The following is a 23,622-nucleotide window of genomic DNA, read 5'->3' on the forward strand; positions in this document are numbered from 1 at the left end:
TTACTGTCTGTACCCAAACTTTTCTGGGTAGCCAATCCATGCAGCATGTGGTCTTCACTATGCCCAGCAGGAGTTGCCTGCATGGGCTAGTCTATGTCCATGCACCGGTCCCTGTATAGACAGTAAACCTATGCTGCATATGACCATAGACCATTTTTCTTTTCTTTTTTAAAAACCTTGTTAGGGTTCATCCGGGAATATAAAATGCTGCATTATGGATGATGTTATCAGTGATGCAGAGGTATCAGTTATGACTGCTCAACCTCTGCCAAATATCCAGATGTATCTGCAGTTGTGACACCCTACTGTCATTGGCTGAGGAGCGTCATTGGATTGGTTCATGTAACTGCAATTTGGTGGTATTCAAACATCTTTGCAGTATATTTCTCAAGTTTATTTGCATTTCTAAACTAACTAGCATCTATATAAACCAATTTTAAGTGATGCCGAAATGTATGGAACCTGAATAAAAAGCCCCTAAATCTGTAGCGGGAATGGAAGATATCAAGTGGTAAAAAGTTCTCATTGTGAAGAAAAATGTAAAGAAAGAATACATTTTGGTAAGATCCTAATCAGTAGTGCTCAGATTGGCCACAATAGAGAAATTCCACGCATTTGGGTTAAGAAAAATAGGATTATGCTCTACATTATCTGATTACCATTCCTTTACAACTGTACTTTAAGAAGGTCTCAGGCAATGTACAGTTATTGTTGCTTCTTTTGTGAGTCTTACAACTTTGCAATGCACAGTGGATTGACAGCTCATCCAGAGAATTGCCACTTTTTTTTGTTAATCTCCTACTTTTTCGTAAAGACACACAGTGAGTCAGAAATAATTCATTTCTCTTTACCGAAAATGCAACTGACTAATTCAATTAGCATGCGCTGTCTTCTCAGATCTAGGGCGGAAAACTTTTGATTGTCTTGTTGTCTACAGATAAAAGGTTTCTTGGTATTGTTTTTGAATTTTTCGGAAATATGTGTTTATATATTTGATGTTCCTTTTCAACAAGAAGAGAATTTTATAATGCAACCCTCTAGTAATTTAGTACAATATAAAAGTGTCGATGATGTGATATGAAGATCACCCCGAGGATAAAAAAATAATATCTGTGTTTTCTTTGCTTGGAAGGAAATCGGCTTGTCTAGTAGGAACTGCCCAAGGTATAGAAGTTTAATTAAAGTCTGGTAGTCGCACCTGAACTGACTTCCCCTCAAGTCTGTCTCACTGCCTGCACCCTGGAAGAGAGAACAAAGTACACTTTATTATTATGAGCATACTGTACAACTTGATTACCCCCAACAGAGAACACCGACTTCTACATTTAATTCGCATAATTAATACCAAGTTTATGAATAAATAACTCTGAAAGATTAATTTGGTATCAGGCGCCAAAATATTGATTAACACATGAATTTGCTACAGTGCAAAAAGCCTGATTTCAGAACAGATCTGATAGCTTTGTCAGTGTCTTCTGTCGGATAGATTGATTATCAGTGACAACTAAAACAGCACAATCCTTCAACGAGTTCCACTATGAAGAAACACAAACACACACAAGCTTCACACAGAGGCTTGACTTTCAGCATCAAGCAAGATATGTGCGCACTGCAACGGTGGTCCAAAAATCGGCTTAAGGAAAACTGACATGAATCATACAGAACTCTTTGTTATGTATAATTGATTGACTGTAAAACAGCACATGAAGTTATGGCACTGCCTGTGGTTCAATGCAAGTTTGCACAGCACTACTGTTCCCGAAGCAGCACAGCACACTTTACATCGAAACAAACCTGCACCTCAGGAGACAGATGCAATTGGCCCAGTCAAGCAGACGTGGAGTCCCAAGGTAGGTATTTTTATTCTGCAGTTAGTTGTCAAACGCAGGTGACTAGCAGGAGTAAGGGTGCAGTGGGGAGGTATTTAGAGCATAATCGCCTGGTTTAATGTTGTCGGGCTGGCAGCCAAGACCTCATTATTATGGAATAGGCCATCACAAAAAGCAGAAGCTTCCATCTAGCAAGCCTCCCCTGCACATCGAGGCGCACACATCAACGGGGAAAGTTCACACACACGAAACAAACATAAGTGCAACAGTGGTACATGTAGTGAAGACCACCTCTGCGCATGCCTTCCAAGATGCACAGTTTGAATAAGCACAAACAGGTAAAATTATGAAATAAGTTAATGTTAACCAAAACAAGTGAATGAAAGCGAAACAATACCCTTGTAAATGAGGAATGGAAATCAATACAACCAGTACGCTACATCAACACACCAAAACACAACGAAAACGTACCTGTAGCAATGCGGAAGAAAGAATGTGAATGAATGTGACTGAAAACCCACTCTGTCCCATAATGTGGGTGCACATTGGTACAAACAAGATTTGTTGCAAGGCTGACATCAGTTTGCATTCAAACCTCTGATGTAATCTCCCTTGCCCCCCCCCCCAAACTCCTTTTGATTGGGCATAAATATTAGGCCTGGGCTAAAATTTCATTCCGTTCGCGGAAATTGCGATAATTTGACATTTTCGCGTTCTGCGGAAATCGCGAAAATGTCAAAATTTCCGCATTCCGCAGCTTAGCGATAATTTGGTTCTTGCTCGCGCTGTAAAATAATACATTCTCATGCGCGCGCGATCGCCTTACCTGAATCCCTGCGCTCGCCGACAAGTTTTCTTGATCCGGTCGCGTTCTCCATGAGATGTTGTATTGTTTTTAGCCATTTGCGCTGTCTCGCGACAGTGCGCGCCCGCAGTGACGTCATGCGTCACGCGATCACGTCTTTATTCTCGCGATCATGCACCGCGAGACAACTGAAAACAAGATGGCCGCGCCCGCGAGCAACCACATGGGTAAGTTGGCGAGCCGCAACCATGCAGAAAATCTCGCGAACATGCGGGACAAAAACTTCCGCATCATCGCGATATTTCTGCGTGTTTGCAATAATTTTTAACATTTTCGCGATAATTTGCGAAAGTGGATTTCGCAAATTCTGCCCACCCCTAATAAATATGCATGTTTTTCCTGACATTACTTTGTAAAAGAGCAGCCTTAGTTTTCCTGTGGCTGCTAAATTCGTTTTTCTCAATTCGTTTTTGGTGCAAATGTCGAAGATTTTATTGTGTGAAGGTTGAAAATATTTTTGGTGGGTGTAAATGTTGACAAACGCGTTTTTAATGATGTTTTTCTGCTACTAACACATTTCCTTACATTTCCTATGTTTTGAACTGAATCTTCAAACATGGCCATGTTGTTGAAGAAATGTTTCTGGCCTGAGCATTACAATTTCCTGAAATAGCCACTGGATTCGGCAAGCCTGACCCATCTAAATGTGTCACGTGACAATGGTGTAGCCTTATTCTTAACATTCCGCAGGGCATCCTAATACATAGGCTTTCTGTGGTTAGAGGTGTCTGAGATAAAATGTGACTCCCTAAAGCAACTCCCTAATATGGTCTCTTCGGGCCTGAAATAGCTTTAGGTCAGAGCCCCTGCTCTTGCAGTGGCAAGTGACACCACTCTTAGCAAGAACGCAAAAGACCCACTGTTGAACCTGACATTCTTGGCATGTTTTCCCCCTCAACATTTTGCCTTACAGCCTCCTGTTTGTGCTGACTTCGTTTTCGCTACCTTTAGGACTCTGCACACTTTACCACTGCTAACCAGTGCTTAAGAGCTTGGCTGTCTCCTTTCAACATGGTGAAAATGGCTAACATACAATAGGTACATTTAATGTACTTAATAATAATAAGTAATAAATTACTGAATAATAAAGTGGTAGTACGTGTAACCAAGGCCTGTAAATTTAATTCCACTAGTGAGCCTGGAGTACTGAATGTGTCACCTGCTTAAACTTTTCTCAGGCCTGCCATTGCAGCCTGTGTGTGAAGCTTTAAATTACCATTCCTACTTGACAAAATAAATCTTTTGCCAGGCCTATACCTTCCTCTTTAATACAATATAAGTCACCTCTAGGGTAGGCCATACATAGCCCAGAGCAGGGTGCAGTGTATTTGTATTAAAAAAGTTAGACATGAACTTTTAACTTTTATATGTCTTGGTAGTGAATAGTGCAAGGCCTACCTCTTTGATATGATACATTGGGTTAATCTATTACAAGTCGTTGCGAAGTCATCCTGTGCCCTGGGCACACCCCAACTTTTTGCTGATTGATGATGGTGGTAACTGACTCTGACTGACTCTGGGCTCTGCCTAACCAGGCCCAGGGCCAGTGCTATGCTGTAAGAAACACCTATAATACAGTTAAAATACCTACATACAGTAGGGTACACAATGGTATGGTGGGGTACCCCTGTGATTTGCATGACCTACCCTATAAGCCCCTAGTATATAATAGGATAGGGGGATTGAAACTGAAAGCTTTGGAGCAACTTTGAAAAAAAACTTCAGAGAGGGACCGACTCAACCTGGTCAGCTAGGCCGCCTGCCTTCAACCACGAGCCGGCCAAGCCATCCAGGTTCGTCCCGCTAAAAGCTCCATGGGTCCAACTTCCATAGTTGGACGGGACTAGAAGAAAACTGAAGCTGGCAAACCCTCACCGGATACGGCTACATGAGGAGCATCAAGAGACCCCACGAGAAAAAGCTCCAGAAAAGTTTCTTAAGTCTGCTCGTAGAAAAGGTGACCGGGAGCAACCGCAGGAGCCAAGCCATCTGCCTTCCATCGCGTGTCAGCCTGGATTCCTGGGTTGTCCCACTGAAGCAATCTTGAAATATTTTCTAAGTCCGCTCCAGGGAAGTTGACCGGGACCTCATCACAAATCAAGCCGGTAAACCCTCACCGGATCCGGACTGGCTGGGAGCTTTGAGGACTCTCAGGAAGAAAAGCTCCAGAAAAGTTTCTAAGTGTGAAGGTTGAGACTAAAACCGTGACCTGCCAGGAGCGGTAGCCGCTCAGGGCTCCATCGCGCCTGGCCTGAAACTTTTACTTTGGTCCTGTCTATCGCTAGCAGGTATCACAATATGGTGTTATAATCTTCTAAGTGCTATATTTAATTAAATATTTGAAAATTCATATCTCCGGTTCCCTACATTGGAGCTTTGTCGTTTTGGTGTCATTTTGAAGATAAAATCATTTCCTATTTTTATAAATTAGTGTTGGATTTTTATTATGTGTTGTGTCTTAATTATGTACTGAAATGGTGTTTTTAAATGCTCTACATACCTGTCTTTGAAGTTAAGCCTGTCTGCTCACAGCCACGTTACCAAGCGTTGAGCATAGGAATAATTTTCTAAGACCTATGCTAAGTCCTATCATGTGTTAGTGGCCTTATTGCCAGTGGCAGACCTACATTTGCCCCTACCAATAACCCACTTTCCAACAAAGTAATAAGTGATAACTTTCAATGGAGAGCAGGTAGACATGTCGAGTTTGGTTTCTAAAGAATTGTTATTTAAAGCCCTCTTTAATGGTTAAGTCGGATTTTAAGTCACACTTCTGAAAATACTATTTTTAAAAAGCTGGCATTTTCTTGTCCTAACCATTTGGTGGCATTTTCTTGTCTTAACCATGTGGTGCCTCCAACCTGTTCCTGGGTCACATTACTGGGTGTTGTTGACAGTTAGGCTTTGTTTATTCCTCCCAGACACTCACACACAAGAGGTATTAGGTGAGCCTGGATCGGCCTTTAACTGGCAGGATCAGGGGTAGAGCTGGGCACAGCCCCAATTTCAATTGAATAGGTTTTTCCCTACCTTCACACAAAGGACTTGTCAACCAGCTTGGAGCCAGGGCAGGGAAGGCAGGGAACTTCAAGGACTTCAAAGGGAATTCTCTAGAACCATCCCCTACTTCAAATTGGGCACCAGATAATAATATTAGACCCTCAGACCCAACTCTTCGGTACACCTGTGAAAGAATCAGAAGGACGGCTATGCTGTTCTGCAGGAAGCACTGCTACTCTGTTGCCCTGCTGCCTGAGTGAAGGGCTGGACGTGCATCTTGAACCCAGGACCACCAGAATGACCCCAAGAGCCAGTTGGTAGGCCTCCTGATCAGAGCCTCAGGGACAGAACAGGCTCCAACAACTTTGAATCCAGCCCCTGGATTCTGCCAGCTTTGATCCCTGTTCCCCACGCGGTATCACCCAGTCCTGGAACTTGGAAGTTGGCCTAAAAATGCTCTGCCAGGGCATCTCTGGTCCCAGTAAGACTCCACATTGGGACCGTGTGTGACGCATTCCAGGTGCAAGACTTCATATCACAGCCCATCGGAACCGCCACTGTGTGATGCATCTGTACGCATGACATCGCATCACCATCACAGCTCCCTTGGAACCAAGCTGCGCAATTCATCTCCACGCAAGGATTTCGAATCGCCTCTACTGCACGAGGCACCCTTGATGCGGGTCTTCGCATTGCTCTGCAACCAGAATATAGGATACTTTTGTTCAGCAGGATTAACCTGGGCCCTGTAGCCGGCACATACTCCATCACGGTTGGCCTGAACTTTCAGCGCAACCAGATAACCACAGTTTGCGCTTTATGGTTTTAGGTGCCATTTCCACTTTAAATATTGAACATTTTGTATGTCCGGTTCTACTGATTGGAGTTTGGTCCTTTTGGTGTCAAATAATTTATTAAATTTAACTCAATTTTTCTAAATTGGTTTGCATTGTGTTTTCACTTTATTACTGTTTGTGTGCTGCACAAATACTTTACGTATTGCGTCTAAGTTAAGCATGACTGCTTTTGTGCCAAGATACCAGAGTGTTAAGTATAGGTTAATTTGGGGGTTGCTTGTGCTTGAACCATGACAGTGAGTGTGGTTTCTGTTGAGTAGGGTGTCGCCAATAACCCAATTTCTAACACCCACCATTTTTGACACCTAGAAGAAACAATCCTCGTGTGCCACCCAGAAAGAGTCCAGGGACGTGCAATATTTTTTAGCTTCAAACATGCTTTTGTTACATTTGTTTATATACCCCTGCTGCCTGGGTTGACTCACCAACGACCCCCAAATGCCAGTGCCCATTTATCTGGCTTCCTGTAATCAGTGCACACTAAGTTCTGCACCTTTGTCACTGGGTGAGCCAATTGGCCTTTTATCTGACTGACTGTAACCAGTGTATGCCATGTTTTGCTCCTCTGTCGCTGCTGGAGACTGTATTTGGCATCTATCTGGGTGCTGGTAACCTGTGCATGCCACAATTGATTCTTACCTTACTCCTGGGTGGACCAAATTGGCATTTATCTGGATGCCTGTAACCAGTGGCCAGTAGGTGCTTATCTTCTTTAACTCTTGTTAGACTCAATAGACATTTATATGGCTTCCTGCAACTTGTGCATGCTATGTGCTGTGTGCTGTTTCTCTATCACTCCCAGTGCATGTCATTGGTGACTTCTCTGGTATTCCTGTATGGACCCTAGCAAGCATATTGACTGCCATTGCCAACTCTTGGTAACAATCAATCAATCGTATCATTTGTAAAGCGTGCTACATACCCGTGAGGGTCTCAAGGCGCTGAGGGGGAGAGGGGATGCTGCTACTGTTCGAAGAGCCAGGTCTTGAGGAGTCTTCTGAAGGTCAGTAGGTCTTGGGTCTGTCGTAGGCGGATGGGGAGGGTGTTCCATGTATTGGCGGTGAGGTGGGAGAATGATCTGCTGCCGGCGGTCACTCTTCAGATGCAGGTGACAGTGACGAGGGCGTGGTCGGTGGAACGGAGCTGGCGGGTGGGGGTGTAGAAGCTGAGTCGGCTGTTGAGGTACGCTGGTCAAGGGGTTGTGGAGTGCCTTGTGTGCGTGGGTGAGGAGCTTGAAAGTTATCTTCTTGTCGACAGGGAGCCAGTGCAGGTCTCTCAGGTGGGGCGTGATGTGGTTGCGGTGAGGGATGTCGAGGATCAGGTGTACGGAGGCGTTCTGGATGCGTTGGAGCCTTTTCAGGAGTTTGGCCAAGGCTCCTGCGTAGAGGGCGTTTCCGTAGTCCAGTCTGTTGCTGACGAGGGTCTGGGTGACCGTCCTTCTCGTTTCGGTGGGGATCCACTTGTAGATCCTGCGAAGCATGCGGAGGGTGTTGAAGCAGGAGGAGGAGACGGCGTTGACCTGTTTTGTCATGGAGAGGGTGGAGTCGAGGATGACCCCTAGGTTTCGTGCGTGATCGGCTGGAGCTGTTCCTAGCGCCGTCGGCCACCAGGAGTCGTCCCAGGCCGAGGGGGTGGATCCGAGGATGAGGACCTCCGTCTTGTCTGAGTTCACCTTCAGTCGGCTGTTCTTCATCCAGTCGGCGACTGCCTTCATTCCTTCGTGGAGGTTGGTTTTGGCGGTGTGGGGGTCCTTGGTGAGGGATAGAATCAGCTGGGTGTTATCGGCGTACGAGATGACGTGAGCGAGCGATGCCATGTAGATGTTGAACATCATTGGGCTGAGGGATGAGCCCTGGGGTACGCCGCAGATAATCTCGGTGGCTTTGGAGTGGAAGGGGGGGAGTCGGACGCTCTGAGTTCTGCCGGAGAGGAAGGAGGTAGTCCAGTCCAGGGCCTTTTCTTGGATTCCGGCGTTGTGGAGTCGTGTTCGTAGTGTGTGGTGGCAGACGGTGTCGAAGGCGGCTAACAGGTCCAGGAGGATGAGGGCCGCGGTATCGCCGTTGTCAAGCAGGTTTCTGATGTCGTCGGTGGTGGCGATGAGGGCAGTTTCGGTGCTGTGGTTGCTGCGGAACCCAGACTGGGACGGGTCCAGGATGCTGTTCTCCTCGAGGAAGCTGGTCCTCGATGACTTTCGCCGGGAAAGGGAGCAGAGAGATGGGTCAGAGGTTCTTGAGGTCCTTGGGGTCCGCCTTGGATTTCTTCAGTAGGGCATTGACCTCGGCGTGCTTCCAGGTCTCCGGGAAGGTCGCCGTCTTGAAGGAGATATTGATGGCTTTCCGGAGATGGGGAGCGACGGTGGTAGCTTTGTTGAAGATGTGATGTGGGCAAGCGTCTGACGGGGAACCGGAGTGGACGGTGTTCATGATCTTGATGGTGTTGTCGTCATCGATGTTGGTCCAAGAGAGCAGGCGGTTGGTGCGGTAGTTGGTCATAGGGGCGGAGGTCTCAGTGGTTGCCGGGGCGGTCGCAGTGTTGAAGCTGTCGTGGATATCTGCGATCTTGCGGTGGAAGAAGGTGGCCAGCGAGTCGCACCGGTCTTGTGATGGTGGGATGTCGTTGGTGTTGGAGCTGGGGTTGGCGAGCTCCTTGCGTTGTTGTCTAGGTGGTCTTTGAAGGAGGCCCTTTTGGCGGATCTGATGAGGTGGTGGTGTCTGCGGGTGGCGTTTTGTGGGCTGCGTTTGGAATGACCCTTGACCCGGTCACTCCACTCCGCACGGCCCCCGTGTGCCCAGATTCTGCTGCTGCTGCCTTCTTGGCCTCTCTTGCTGCCGCCTCTCCTTAAGGCCCCTGCTCTCCAGGCTTGCCCAGGCTTGCCCTCTCTCTCCTGCTCCGTCTTCCCGTTCTTTCCACCCCCCCTTCTGCTCCCCGCCGCTGCTCTCCTGCGCCCCCGCCCCCTTCTCTTGGCACCCGCTCCCCATTCGCCGCCCCGCTCCTGCCTCCCAGCTGCTCCTCCCTCCCACTTCGCCATATATGGCAGGGACCACGCGTACGCGCAGCGGCCATGCGCAGCGGGTGCGCCGATTGCGCACTGAAGGTGCGCCAAAGGCAAGCCCGTCTACGCCCGTCCACGCCTGGACCGCGCCCACCGCCAGAACCCCTGGACCCCACCGGAGCCAGCCAACCCGTCAGAGATACGACGCCGCCACCCTCCACGCACTCAACACCGGCCGACAGCCAGCCTGCTACCAAGCCAACCCGAAACGCACCCACGGAGCATTCACCTGCCACGCCTGCAACTTCACCTGCACCCGATCCTGCACCGCACCCACCAAGCCAGGCTCCAGCAACGACCACCTCAAGTGCATCTTGCTCAACACCCGCTCCATCCACAGGCACGCCGTCGAACTCTGGAACCTTCTCGACACAACATCACCAGACTTCGCCTTCCTCACAGAAACATGGATGAACGCCTCCTCAGCTCCCGACATCGCCATAGCCATCCCGGATGGCTACAAGATCGCCCAGAAGGACCGCGTCAACCAAGCCGGAGGAGGCATCGCCATCGTCCACAGAAACACCATCCGAATCACGACCAACTCCGACGACACCATCACCGCTGCCGAACACCTTCACTTCCAGATACACACCGACCCCAAGACCACCCTCAGAGGCATCCTCGTCTACAGACCCCCGGGACCACGCACACAATTCAGCGAAGCCATCGCAGACTTCGTCAGCCCGCACGCCCTTACCTCCTCAGACTACATCCTCCTAGGAGACCTCAACTTCCACCTGGAGAACAACAATGACAGCAACACCGCCACCCTGCTGGACAACCTCGCCAACCTCGGACTCAAGCAACTGGTGAACACCCCCACCCACATCGCCGGCCACACGCTTGACCCCATCTTCTCCTCCAGCAAGCACATCTCCTTCAGCCACTCCAACGGACTGCACTGGACAGACCACAGCTGCATCCACTTCAACTTCAGGAGAACCACGACCCACAACCACCCTCAACAGGTTCCCCGCAGAAGCTGGAGCAAGATCACCGCCGACCAGCTCACCACCTCCCTCAGCCAGACCCCCCCCACCAACACGACGGACCCCAATGAAGCAGCCCGCAACCTCACACAGTGGCTCACCAACTGCGCCGATGACCTCGCACCACTGAAGAACCCCCCCAGCAGACACGGCAGCAAGAAACCTCCTGGTTCACCAAAGACCTCAAAAACTCCAAGAAAACCTTCCGTACCCTCGAGAAAGCCTGGTGCCATGACCAGACTACAGAAAACATGACAGCCCTCCAGAACGCCACCCGCAAACATCACCAACTGATCCGCACCACCAAAAGGACCACATTCAAAGAACGACTGGACAACAACTCCCACAACAGCAAGGAACTCTTCAGCATCGTCAAAGAGCTCTCCAGCCCCAGCGCCTGCAACAACGACATCACACCCTCGCAGGACCTCTGCGACTCACTCGCCTCGTTCTTTCACCGCAAGATTGCCGACATACACAACAGTTTCGGCGCACAGACCGCGCACCCTACCACCGATCCGGCGCCCCCCACCACCACCCTCCGCACCTGGATGACGGTCAGCACCGAAGATACCACCAACACGATGAACACCATCCACTCCGTCTCCCCAACCGACCCCTGCCCACACCACATCTTCAACAAAGCCAACTCCATCATCGCACCCCAACTCCGGAACATCATCAACAGCTCCTTCGCATCTGCCACCTTCCCAGAGAGCTGGAAACACGCCGAGCTCAGCGCCCTCCTGAAGAAACCCACCGCGGACCCAACAGACCTCAAGAACTTCCGCCCCATCTCGCTCCTCCCCTTTCCGGCCAAAGTCATCGAGAAGATCGTCAACAAACAACTCTCCGCCTTCCTCGAGACCAACGGATCCCTCGACCCCTCGCAGTCCGGCTTCCGAACAAACCACAGCACTGAGACCGCCCTCATCGCAGCCACCGACGACATCAGGTCCCTGCTCGACAACGGGGAAACAGCTGCCCTCATCCTCCTGGACCTCTCGGCAGCCTTCGACACCGTATGCCACCGCACCCTGATACAGCGCCTCAGCAACATCGGAATCCAAGGAAAGGCCTTGGAATGGATCATCTTGTTCCTCGCCGGCAGAACCCAGAGAGTCCGCCTTCCCCCGTTCCGGTCTGTGGCCACCGAAGTCATCTGCGGCGTCCTGCAAGGATCCTCGCTCAGCCCCACCCTCTTCAACGTCTACATGAGCCCCCTCGCAGCCATCGCACGCCAACACATCCTCAACATCATCTCCTACGCCGACGACACCCAGCTGATCCTCTCCCTCACCAACGACCCCGCCACAGCCAAAGCCAACCTCCAGGAAGGAATGAAAGACATCGCAGAATGGATGAAGCTCAGCTGGCTGAAACTGAACTCAGATAAGACGGAAGTCCTCATCCTGGGAACATCCCCCTCCGCCTAGGACGACTCCTGGTGGCCCCCTGCCCTGGGTTCCGCTCCAAAGCCGACGGACCATGCTCGCAACCTGGGCGTCATCCTGGACTCCTCCCTCACGATGACCAAGCAAGTCCACGCCGTCTTGTCATCCTGCTTCAACACCCTGCGCATGCTCCGAAAGATCTTCCGGTGGATCCCCACCGACACCAGGAAGACGGTCACCCAGGCCCTCGTCACCAGCCGACTGGACTACGGAAACACCCTCTACGCTGGAACCACAGCCAAACTACAGAAAAGACTCCAACGCATACAGAACGCCTCTGCACGACTTATCCTGGACACCCCCTGCTTCAGCTACATCTCTCCCCAGCTGAGAGACCTGCACTGACTCCCCATCAGCAAGAGGATCACGTTCAGACTCCTCACGCACGCACACAAGGCACTCCACGACATGGGACCCACATACCTCAACACACCCACCTGCCACCTCTGCTCCGCCAGCCTCGCCCTCGCCACCGTCCCGTGCATCCGCAAGACCACCGCCGGAGAAAGATCCTTCTCCTACCTGGCGGCCAAGACATGGAACACCCTCCCCACCCACCTACGCCTGACCCAGAACCATCTCTCCTTCAGGAAACAGCTCAAGACCTGGCTCTTCGAGCAGTTGCGGATCCCCCTCCCCCCAGCGCCTTGAGACCCTACGGGTGAGTAGCGTGCTTTACAAATTGATTGATTGATTGATTGATTGCGTATCTTTCCGGTGTTCGTTCACGGATCCAGTTCTTCTCTAGCTTTCGGCATGTTTGCTTGGAGGCCTGGAGGTCTTCAGTGAACAAGCTGGCTTTCTTGCTGTTGTGGCTGTTGGAGGGTTTCTTGAGCGATGCGAGGGTGTTGGCGCAGTCGTTGATCCATTTTCTGAGTTTTCAGGCAGCAGCGTCGGGGTCGGTCGGGTCTGCGGGTGGGCTCCAGGCAAGGGTGGTGGATAGCTGGTCTTCGGTGACTTTGCTCCAGCAGCGGCGAGGCAACTGTTGGATGCGGTGGTGCGCGGTGGGTTTCCAGAAGGTGAAGTGGATGCACCGATGGTCAGTCCAGTGGAGCTCGGTGGTGTGGTTGACAAAGACGTGGGAGCTTGTGGAGAAGATGGGGTCAAGCGTGTGGCCGGCGGAGTGGGTGGGTGTTGTGACGAGTTGTCGGAGTCCGAGGTTGGCGAGGTTCTCGATCAAGGTGGAAGAGTTGGCGTCGTTGTTGTTCTCGAGGTGGAAGTTCAGGTCTCCGAGCAGAATGTAGTCCATGGAGGCGAGGGCGTCGTTGCTGACGAAGTCGGCGATGGAGTCGCCGAACTGTGGCCGGGGTCTGGGGGGTCTATAGATGAGGGTTCTTCTGAGGGTGATGTTGGGGTCGTGTGGATCTGGAAGTGCAGCTGTTCGGCGGTGCTGAGGGTGTCGTCGGTGTTTGTTGAGACTTTGAGAGTGTTCCTGTGGATGATGGTGATTCCTCCTCCCACTCCGTTGGTGCGGTCCTTGCGGGTGATCTTATAGCCTTCCGGGATGGCTATGGCGATGTCGGGTGCCGAGGAGGGGTTCAGCCAGGTCTCCGTCAGGAAGGCGACATCTGGGGTGTTGGAGTCGAGTAGGTACCAGAGTTCAATGGCGTGTTTGCGGGCGGAGCGGGTGTTGAGAAGGATGCATCTGATGTAGTTGGGTTCTTTGGTTGGTGGTTTGGCGGGCTTGATGCGGGTGAAGCTGCAGTTCCGGCAGTAGAAGGGTCCTTGGGTGCGCTTCGGGGCGGCCAGAAGCAGGTGCGTGATCGTCCGGCGTTGAGTGCGTGGAGGGTGCTGGAGTTGTAGTGGAGATGGGTGTTGTGGCGTTCGCGCTGGCCAGGAGTTCTGGCACTGGGCGCGGTCTGGGCAACAAAGTGGTGAATGTCATTTATATGCTTGGTGTTATGCTACAGTCTGAAGTGCCCTTATGCCCTAATTCCTACCCTTGCTCTTTTTTTCACTTAACCTAACTTAATACACTACTCCTACAGACACTGCATGGAGTCAACATAGGAGTGACATAATCCTAGGCTCTCGAGCAGTGCTAAGACACGAAGAAATACTATGAGGTCTAGTCGAGTGAGACAGACACCAAGGTAGATGATCTGTGGTTTAACCCAAAATGTATTAAGCTATTAGGTAGACAGACACAGTTGTCAGATGATATGACTTCTAGTTGTGTTCCTTGGTCTCATGGCATTGGTGCCATGGGCCAGGATTGTCACTCCTGAGTTCTTCCTGGTGGTTTAGGACCGGTCCAGGGGCTAGGATTCTGTCACTCCTACATTGACTCCATGTAGTTTTGCCTGACTGCTTGGCCCCAGTGCCATGTCTAGGATTCTGTCACTCAGAAATTATGCAAAAACCAAAGGAAATGATGGACGGAGTGTTGAACATTGCAAGCACACACCCCCAGTCAACTGATCTGGGTTTAATCCATCACCGTTCTTTAGCCCACTCTGCCACCCCAGTTCAGACATGGCCATATGCAAATCAGTCTGACCCTGTGCCTCATGGGAACAGTCCAGCCCGAACTGCCAAGCCATGTCTTCCCTGGACCGGAAACAAGCTTCCTAGGACCGGTTTCTGGTATTTCAGCCGTCTTCAGCCAGGCTTGCTTGAATCCAGTGGCAAAGTGAGCAAGGGACTCACGTCTGAGCCAGAAACCGGTCCTAGGAAGCTTGTTTCCGGTCCAGGGAAGGCATGGCTTGGCAGTTCGGGCTGGACTGTTCCCATGAGGCACAGGGTCAGACTGATTTGCATATGGCCATGTCTGAACTGGGGTGGCAGAGTGGGCTAAAGAACGGTGATGGATCAAACCCAGATCTGTTGACTGGGTGTGAGTGTTTGATTGGTTCTGATGCTCCGTCCATCACCACCCCCTTTTGTACCGCTTTGTTCGCCATAAGTTGTCAGGGTATGCTCAGACGTGAGTCCCTTGCTCACTTTGCCACTGGATTCAAGCAAGCCTGGCTGAAGACGGCTGAAATGCCAGAAACCGGTCCTAGGAAGCTTGTTTCCGGTCCAGGGAAGGCATGGCTTGGCAGTTCGGGCTGGACTGTTCCCATGAGGCACAGGGTCAGACTGATTTGCATATGGCCATATCTGAACTGGGGTGGCAGAGTGGGCTAAAGAACGGTGATGGATCAAACCCAGATCTGTTGACTGGGTGTGAGTGTTTGATTGGTTCTGATGCTCCGTCCATCACCACCCCCTTTTGTACCACTCAGAAATTATGCAACAGAGGAGCGTGCTACCCATCAGAGATCACTTCAGCACCTCATCAGGGTAGAAAGTGCTGTATAAGTGCAATGTAAATGCCAATGCCAGTGTTCCTTATAGTGTGAAGGAACCCATCCAAATCAAAACTCAAAACAACTTTAACCTTCGTACAGAAGGAGTTGCACAATAAATTTGCATGAAATGTATTGTAAAATGCAGGACACAGAGTGAAAACAACATGGCAAATGGTGAGATCTGCACATGACTAAATCACGAACATTAGGCCCCACTGAGAAGTGTGCATATTGTTTCAGAGCCTCAATAGGGGTAGTGTGTGCTATGTAAATACCAATCCCTTACCAAATGATAACTCCAAAGAGCCTTCTCTAACAAGTGCCAAAAATCATAAGGTTCGTACATAGCATAAGGAAATGATCAGACAGCATTTGCACCTGCATATTTCACTGATCAGGAAGCCTGAAGAGGTTTGATTTTCATAGGGGATTGCTGCAAATCATAGAAGCACACCTGCAGTGTGCAATGAGAACTCATAAAGCCATGATTGCTTCCTCGCAACTGGCTTTCCAAAGAGAATGACTGGAGACCCCCTCAATGTATCCCATCCATTCCTGTTGGGCAATCTGGCAGGCCGTGAATCACTGAAACCCAGATGTGGCAAGGAGTGTCCCAATCACACGCTGTATACTTGCCACAAAGAGGGGATTACATTGAGTAGGCAGGGGTAACAAATGTGAGTCAAAACCGATGCAATACAGCTTTGGCTCCACCGTTTAAGACAGTTTATCAAACTTGCTTCATGGATGAGATGGTGCCCGTTGCAACCACACATGGCTGTCTTTTGCCTGTTCAACGAGTTCAAGGGACCATTGTTTGCTTGAATTGGGGGCCAATGCACCCTCGATGCGCCATTGAAGCAAATGATGAATTTGATATGACGTAGAGGAAATGACCTGACATGTTATCCACTGCAATGCTATAAATTCTATGTCACTCGAAACTAAGCACATGGTGGCGCATTTTGATCGTTTGGAAGGAGCCTCAGCTTGTGAAATAAATCATGTTAGGTCGAACATTAGGATACGAATCACGCTGGACCTTTTGGCTGGCATAGCCTCGTGGTCTTAGCTGCATCATGTCCCCGGCAGCAAGTTTTAAGTTTCAGTCTTCTCCATTTGCACGGTACTTTCTTACAACTTAAGGTGGGCATAGCCAGCTAGCTTATTCCATTTTCACAAATGTCTCCCTCTCATAATTTACATCCCTTAAATCTCCTTCCCCATCATCTGCACGTTTTTTATGAGTTTCATTTTAATACTTTGGAAAGAGACACTCTGGCACACGCAGTTCTATCCAGCCATGACAGGCACCTGTTTACTCTCATCAGATATGTTTTTAGATGCTACGCCCTCCTTTGCCTCACCTGACGTTCAGACGGTGTCCTTGGGTGATCCGGATCACGTGACCTTTGGTTGTTTTTAGACTGATAGACCAGTTTGCAGTTATCGTTACAAAGTTTTGGATGTCCAGTCTCAGCTGGTTTGTTTATTATATTTTCAGTAAAAGTTGCCACCTAAACTAAACTAATGAATGCGAATAGCCGCACTGCTGTTATAAAGGCTCTTAGCGAGTATGATCAGAATGACGTTTGGAGAGAGAGAATTAAATTATGAATTGATGCATTTATTGTACAGTTCGAGTAGGTTTGTAGAAATTGGAATGTATTAAAGTGTACAATTCTGCACCTGCTTACCTTGCTAGAGAATTATATGAAATTGCTGTTTCTGGATCTCAGCACTGTGCTGAACATATAACAAAAACTGTAAGATACAATCTTTAATTGGGCAAGCAAAATTCGGCAATAAAAGCAGTACATCTCACTATCTGATCGGCATATTGCAGATTCCATGCTCTACATAGGGGATTAACACACACACATGCTGGGGTGACGCTTTTGTGGACATTGATCATGCCAACGTGTTCAGTTTTAAAAAGATACTGTTTCATGACACGCCATTAGATGTGTCTCAGTTCATCCAGGTCTGACATGCACTGCTCGTTCTCCGCGGCAGGTGATGAAGAAGAAGCTCTGATTCCACTTAAAAACGAAATACACGTGTTATAGCGCCACCTATTGACACATTTATTTGAAGCATCTCCGACTGCAAAATATCAAACCAATTATTCATGTATATTGCGCAGCACAATTTTTCTTTTTCACACTCTTGTTTTCCTTTTTTACACATCTTTTCCATTTTTATTTTTCTGTCTACTAATTGCAAAAGCAACAAACTGCTACAAGGAATGCTTGAAATAATCACAACCACTGGTGATCACACAGTGGCACATTCCAGTCCCCCATTTTGCTTCTATTGTGCCTCTCTAGTCAGAGACCAGCCAAATGCAAATCGGCCTTTCTGCAAATGCAATAGAAACAGTCCACCGCGACCTGCCAGGGCTGGTCTCCTTCGGATGGTAAAACAAGCAACTTCAGACTGGTTTCAGCATACATGGGCCTCATCAGTGAAGTGCAGCTTGAGACCTGTATCACAGTGAGCACGGGACCCATGTGTCTCATACCCATTGATTGCCTGTGGCTGAAATCGGTCTGTGGTTGCTTGATCAATGGTATCTGTACTTGTGGTAGGGTGTTGGGTTGTAGTGAAGAGGTGGCTGAGTATTTGGTATCTGTTGGGGCAACGTTTGGAGCAGTGGGCATTAAGCAGTTGATATCAGGGGACCTAGTTCTAAAAAATGGAGAAAAAAAAACATACAGATGTATGCAGATGAATTGAAACTAGGTCTATTACTGGGAGAAAAATTGGCATTGTGAGAACCACTTTGGAAATTAGAGATACATCAATTGTGGTTTAGAGCTTAGGTCAACTTGTAGTGAAATGGGTTTAGGAAATTTAGGAGTAAGAATATCTTCATGTGAGCTGGTAAGACACAATCTTCGTATCAGGGCGTTAACGCATTTTATTGTACTAACCTAGACGAGAATTATATGCTATCCTCCTTCCTTGTGCCTTTTCTGCCTGTCTCTTTCTTGTTTTCAGTCAAAATCTGATGATTAAAAAGAAGTCCTGGTCCCTAAAAGTTAGTGTTGGTACATGCATACTACAAATAATAGCACAGATTAATTAGTGTGTGTGCCCTGTGTGCATGCAGTTGATGGTTTTCTGGAATCTGACAGATTAGTGCACATTTAGGACATGTGACAGATTTCAAAGTTAGGATTGTTCGGCGGAAACTGACCACCTCGTAATACACTTTTGGAAATTTACTGTTGATGAAACGGATAGAGTACTAAATGTCTACCATAGGCTGTGGGTGCAGTCTCACACTATTATATACCACTGATAATGTGTGCCTATGTTCCGAGGCACAGATACATCATCAGAGAATTCCTCTGTCAGCCACCGCCCTTTGTGGTGTACTTGGCAGTACCATTGCATTTTCAGGGCTTGGAGGGTCTGCATGGAAAGCTCACGCACTCATCTTCTCGAGTCTGGTTGAAGATTCACAGTGTCTCAAGTACAGATAGCACTACCTGGGTCTAAAAAATCATAGCAGCCACTTCACAAAGGCATTGATGAGTACAGGAAGTGAAGTCCTACATGATTTTGTGACAGAAGGGGGATGGGAGCACACTGCTACCTCCCAGCACAGTTCGCCCCTTTGCATCCTGGTACATGCAGTTCAATTTAAATGCTTACTTGAAATTTTGCAGAGTGTCTCACCAAAGTTGGTGCAGGTTAGTGCTGTTAATCTCTAGACACATGTGTTTCTGGATTTCATCCTTCTTCAGTAGAGATAAAACGAAATTCTTCTGGGGTTTGCTGAGAAAGCTGCCACAATCCTCTCAGGTCTCTGTACCTCTCCCTGGCGCACAGGTGCCTCCCATGAGCTCGTCAGCCCAGTGGCTCAAGGGAGCCTTTTTGAAACAGAAGGGGGATGGGAGCACACTGCTACCTCCCAGCACAGTTCGCCCCTTTGCATCCTGGTACATGCAGTTCAATTTAAATGCTTTCTTGAAATTTTGCAGAGTGTCTCACCAAAGTTGGTGCAGGTTAGTGCTGTTAATCTCTAGACACATGTGTTTCTGGATTTCATCCTTCTTCAGTAGAGATAAAACGAAATTCTTCTGGGGTTTGCTGAGAAAGCTGCCACAATCCTCTCAGGTCTCTGTACCTCTCCCTGGCCCACAGGTGCCTCCCATGAGCTCGTATTGAACTGCATGTACCAGGATGTCCGAGTTAGTAGAAATAATTATAAAAGCAGTATTATTAGGGCTAAACGCCAATGGGACGAACTTAAGTGGTTGGATCTACTGGAAGCAAGTACTAAAAATAATAGTAAATTGTTTTGGGGTATTGTGAAGTGGGGTAATGGTGGCCAACCTGAGAGGCCGCAAAATAATATCGCTCCAGAGAGGTGGGTAGAGTATTTTAAACCCCAATATGCTTCCCACCAGGTCACAACAGCTAGTGGTGATACTGCCGCGGTGATCTCCACAATTCCCGAATTCAGTACTGCAGAAGTGACTCTGGCCCTTAAGGGTGTAGCCCCAGGAAAAGCCCCTGGTCCAGATGGGGTTCCAGCAGACCTCCTTCTGAATGATAAAGTTAAGTGGGGGAGGTACATCCAATTGGTTGCTAATGCCCTGGTGCATGGTGCTCCTATCCCCAGTGCATGGAAATTGGCGGAGATAATTCCGGTCTTCCCGGTCTTCCCGGAAAATTACAGGCCTATTAGCCTGATTGATGCTACCCAGAAGATTGTAGGTAGACTGATTTTAAATCGTGTCCACTTGTGGGAAGCCTCAAACAACATTTTGTCCCCATTCCAAGCGGGTTTTCGTGAGCACATAAGTACAGTGGACCAGGTATTTCGCTTTGTCCTCTTATATTGGAAGATTGTAATTTTAGGTAAGGGGAGTCTTTACGCGGTCTTTGTCGACCTAAGGGCAGCCTTCGATTTAGTCCCCCGCCCCAAGTTATGGAAGGTATTGAATGATTTGGGACTTCATCCAGGACTGTTATCTTTAATCCAGAGGCTTCATGAGGATAATTCCACCAGAATAAGGTGGGGAGGCCAGGGCGAGATAACGGAGGCTTTCCCGGTAGAAAGGGGGGTTCGTCAAGGGTGTGCAATGGCCCCTACATTTTCTTTATATATTAATGGTATTGCTGATCGTCTTTTAGCTGAAAACATAGATGCACCTTCTCTTGCGGGTGCTAAAATCCCGATTCTAATGTTCGCGGATGACACGCTCCTAATTGCTAAGTCTCCCAGCGGTCTCCAGCGAGCGTTAGGTATTTTTGAGAATTTTTGTCACGAACGGGGCCTTGAAGTAAATGTCAAGAAAACCAAGTTCATGGCTTTTAATCCCCACCGGCATTTTAAAAATTCCTTTTTATTGTTTAACCAATCGCTAGAACAAGTGCAGGCTTTTACTTATCTAGGGGTCAATATCCAGAATAATCTTAAGTGGACCAAACAGAAAGAACTGGCTGCTTTAAAGCATAGACAGCTCACTGGAGTAATAAGCGGCGAATTTAAGAAATCATTAACGAAACCAATTAAGCCTGTACTCCAGGTATATAGTGCTAAAGCAGTTAGTGCATCATTATATGGGGCTGAATTGTGGGGCTTCGAAGGCTTGTCCTCCTTAACTATCTCTGAGAACAGGTTTTTTTTTCGAGGCATTACATCACTTCCCCAAAGTACGCCATTGGTTCCTCTTAGGTATGATCTGGGTAAGAATGCCATTGCTGACATAGCTAGATTACGACCAATTTTATATTGGCGCAGATTGTGGACTACGCCGGCATTATCCCAGTATGCCGCTGGTTTTAAGGATGTTTTGTCCATGATTGGATCCCGTGATATTGGGTGGTTCAAGGACCTTAGAAAAACCCTTGAGGCGCTGGGTATGAGAGATTTATGGGTAAAGTCTTCGGTTGTTTCTTTTCCGACAAAATCTTATTTAAAAGAAAAATACTGGGAGATGATTAATATAAAGATATTGACCGATTGCAAAACCTCTTCTTTAACTGATGACTTTCTGAATATAAAATCTGTCCCAAGGTTGGAGTTCTTTTGGGACCTTGTCACCAAAGTATTAGACAGAAAGTTGTATTTCCAGTTGCGGGTATGATCTTTGCCCTTGAATTCTTTTACTGTTCGATGGCCAAGCTAACTTATGCCCATTGTGTAAGTTTCAAGAGGAAACATTAAGCCATATGCTTTTTGTATGTCCCACATACCATTCTCCTAGGAGGATGTGGTTGAGACCAATTTGTAAACAATTGGGCACTAGGCTCAGTGGTGAGGCAATGAGGATTCTATGCACTAGCACATCACCGGTTATTGTTGTAGCCGTGGCAAAGTTCCTAGGATGGGCTTGGATCATACGAAAACGTAATACTGAGGATTAATGTGACACTGGCCCCTGGACATTAAGTAGCTTTTTTAGTGAGAACGTTTGTAATGCTTTTAACCTATGTACATATTTTAATGTTTGCTTTTTTAAATTTACATGTCAATTAAGTTGTTTCTAGGGATTTTTTTTCCTTTTGATTTCTATATATGGTGCTCCTGTACTTGTTATTGCTTTTATGACAAATGTCGAATAAAGCTGTTTTGAAAAAAAGAAGAAAAAAAAAAATTCCCTGAGCAGCCCTTATTTGCAATCTTAGAATAACAACAGATTGAGAAAAAAATAAGCACCTAAACCCATGATTTACAGTTTCATGCATCTCCTTGATGCCATGTAATAGATCACTCTGCTAAATAAGAAGGGTTGCAATTTATGAACTGGGATTAACAAAATAATTTCAGTGTCAAAATCAGTAGCCAATTTACCTAGCTACATAAAATAGAAATCTGCGTTCTGCATATTACATGAAATGCTTTGCAGCAGGCATATTAACTCTCTGTGCTACTTTATGAGTCAAAACTGTGATTGGACATGACACAGAACTCTCCCAGAACTGCATTAACCACCAGAGTTGTTTTACCATGCATTAACCACCAAAGTTATCCTAATGCTATTACAATCCACTCAAAATTGCTGTGGCCGCACCAAAATAATCTCTGTAGCAGGTATGTTGACCTAGTAAGATATTTTAAAAAGCAGCCTATTAGTGACCAATTAAGCAAACTAGAACAGATTTGCTGTCACATTTGTCCTTGTTGCCAATTTCTTTGCAGCAGATTTTTATTAAAATAACTGTATACGTTGACTCTCAGACTAAGCATTTTCTCACTCTGCCCCCATGACTCCACCCCCTTCCCCTTGCCACAACTTGACCTCCAATTTATGGGTTCCCAGAGTAAATGTTTTCCAATCCTATCACTGATTTTGAGGCAAAGGCTTGGGGGTGCCGCCAAGGTCTTTGCCAGGGCCGGTTTTCGGCCGATTTTGTTACAGGGCCGATTTTGCAGCTATGCTGCAAAAACGGCCCTGTAACAAAAACGGCTCCCAGGGGCCCAAAACCGGCCCCCACCCGTGCTGCGCACCGGGGGACTGCCCGGTGCCCGCTACGGCCAGTCCGGCCCTGGGCTCAGTAAGATGGGTTGCTTGATCTTGATAACGCATTCATGCATTGTAACATACAGAGTGTGCTGATGCACATTACAATTAAGAAATTGCTATTTATTAAAATTGATGCAACTAGATTACATTTCATAATTACATTTGATAGATTTTAGCCTCTGTTTATAAATCGCACTGTTTAGATTACTTGATACCTGTCCGTTACTAATTTTGATGAACATACCAGCATTTCTGCCCTCCCTCGGCCTTGAGTGTATCTCCCCCCACCCTCAACCCTGTGCCTCCTACCATCCTTTTTCATAGAAACACCGTATGTTGTAGCTCTGCATATTATCCCATGCAAAGCCCTCTAACATATATTTAGGCCTAGTTCATGCTACAAAAGCCAAAAAACTGTTTAGTAAAAAGAATATGAATGGCCTTCATTGAATGCACATTGCCAGATTTTAGCACAGTATAATCATTTAAGCCAAGCGTTTACAAACAACGTTTACCCTAAGTAAGAAGTTGTGTATGGCCTCATGTTGTATTCAGTATGAGCTATTGGATTGCTTTATATATGTGTTTTAAAACATACCTATTTGTTTCATTTTTAGTTGCAAATGAAGCTGGCGAAAAAGGCGCAAATCCATTGGCACGGTTTGCACGTAAGTACATATTTCCAACTTTTTCTGCATATTTATTTCGAAAGTGGTTCGGCTATGGGACCTTTATTTATTCATGAATTGGTGCCTTGAGAAGAGTCGATTTAATATATTTGTTTTGCAGATAC

At 47.6% G+C, this 23,622-nt stretch overlaps 1 protein-coding gene across 4 annotated transcripts in view; it reads left to right on the forward strand.

Annotated features, from left to right (window-relative positions):
* Nucleotides 1-23,622, forward strand: part of PDE1C (phosphodiesterase 1C) — a 1,636,609-nt gene that overhangs the window by 242,252 nt on the left and 1,370,735 nt on the right. For all 4 annotated transcript variants that reach the window (XM_085607521.1, XM_085607513.1, XM_085607514.1 and 1 more), the window contains exon 2: nucleotides 23,447-23,497. In XM_085607521.1, coding sequence (XP_085463647.1) covers nucleotides 23,447-23,497 — 51 coding nt within the window. The remainder of the gene's footprint in view (nucleotides 1-23,446; nucleotides 23,498-23,622) is intronic.

Source organism: Triturus cristatus, chromosome 5_2 (genome assembly GCF_964204655.1).
Source record: "Triturus cristatus chromosome 5_2, aTriCri1.1, whole genome shotgun sequence".
Lineage (NCBI taxonomy): Eukaryota > Metazoa > Chordata > Amphibia > Caudata > Salamandridae > Triturus > Triturus cristatus.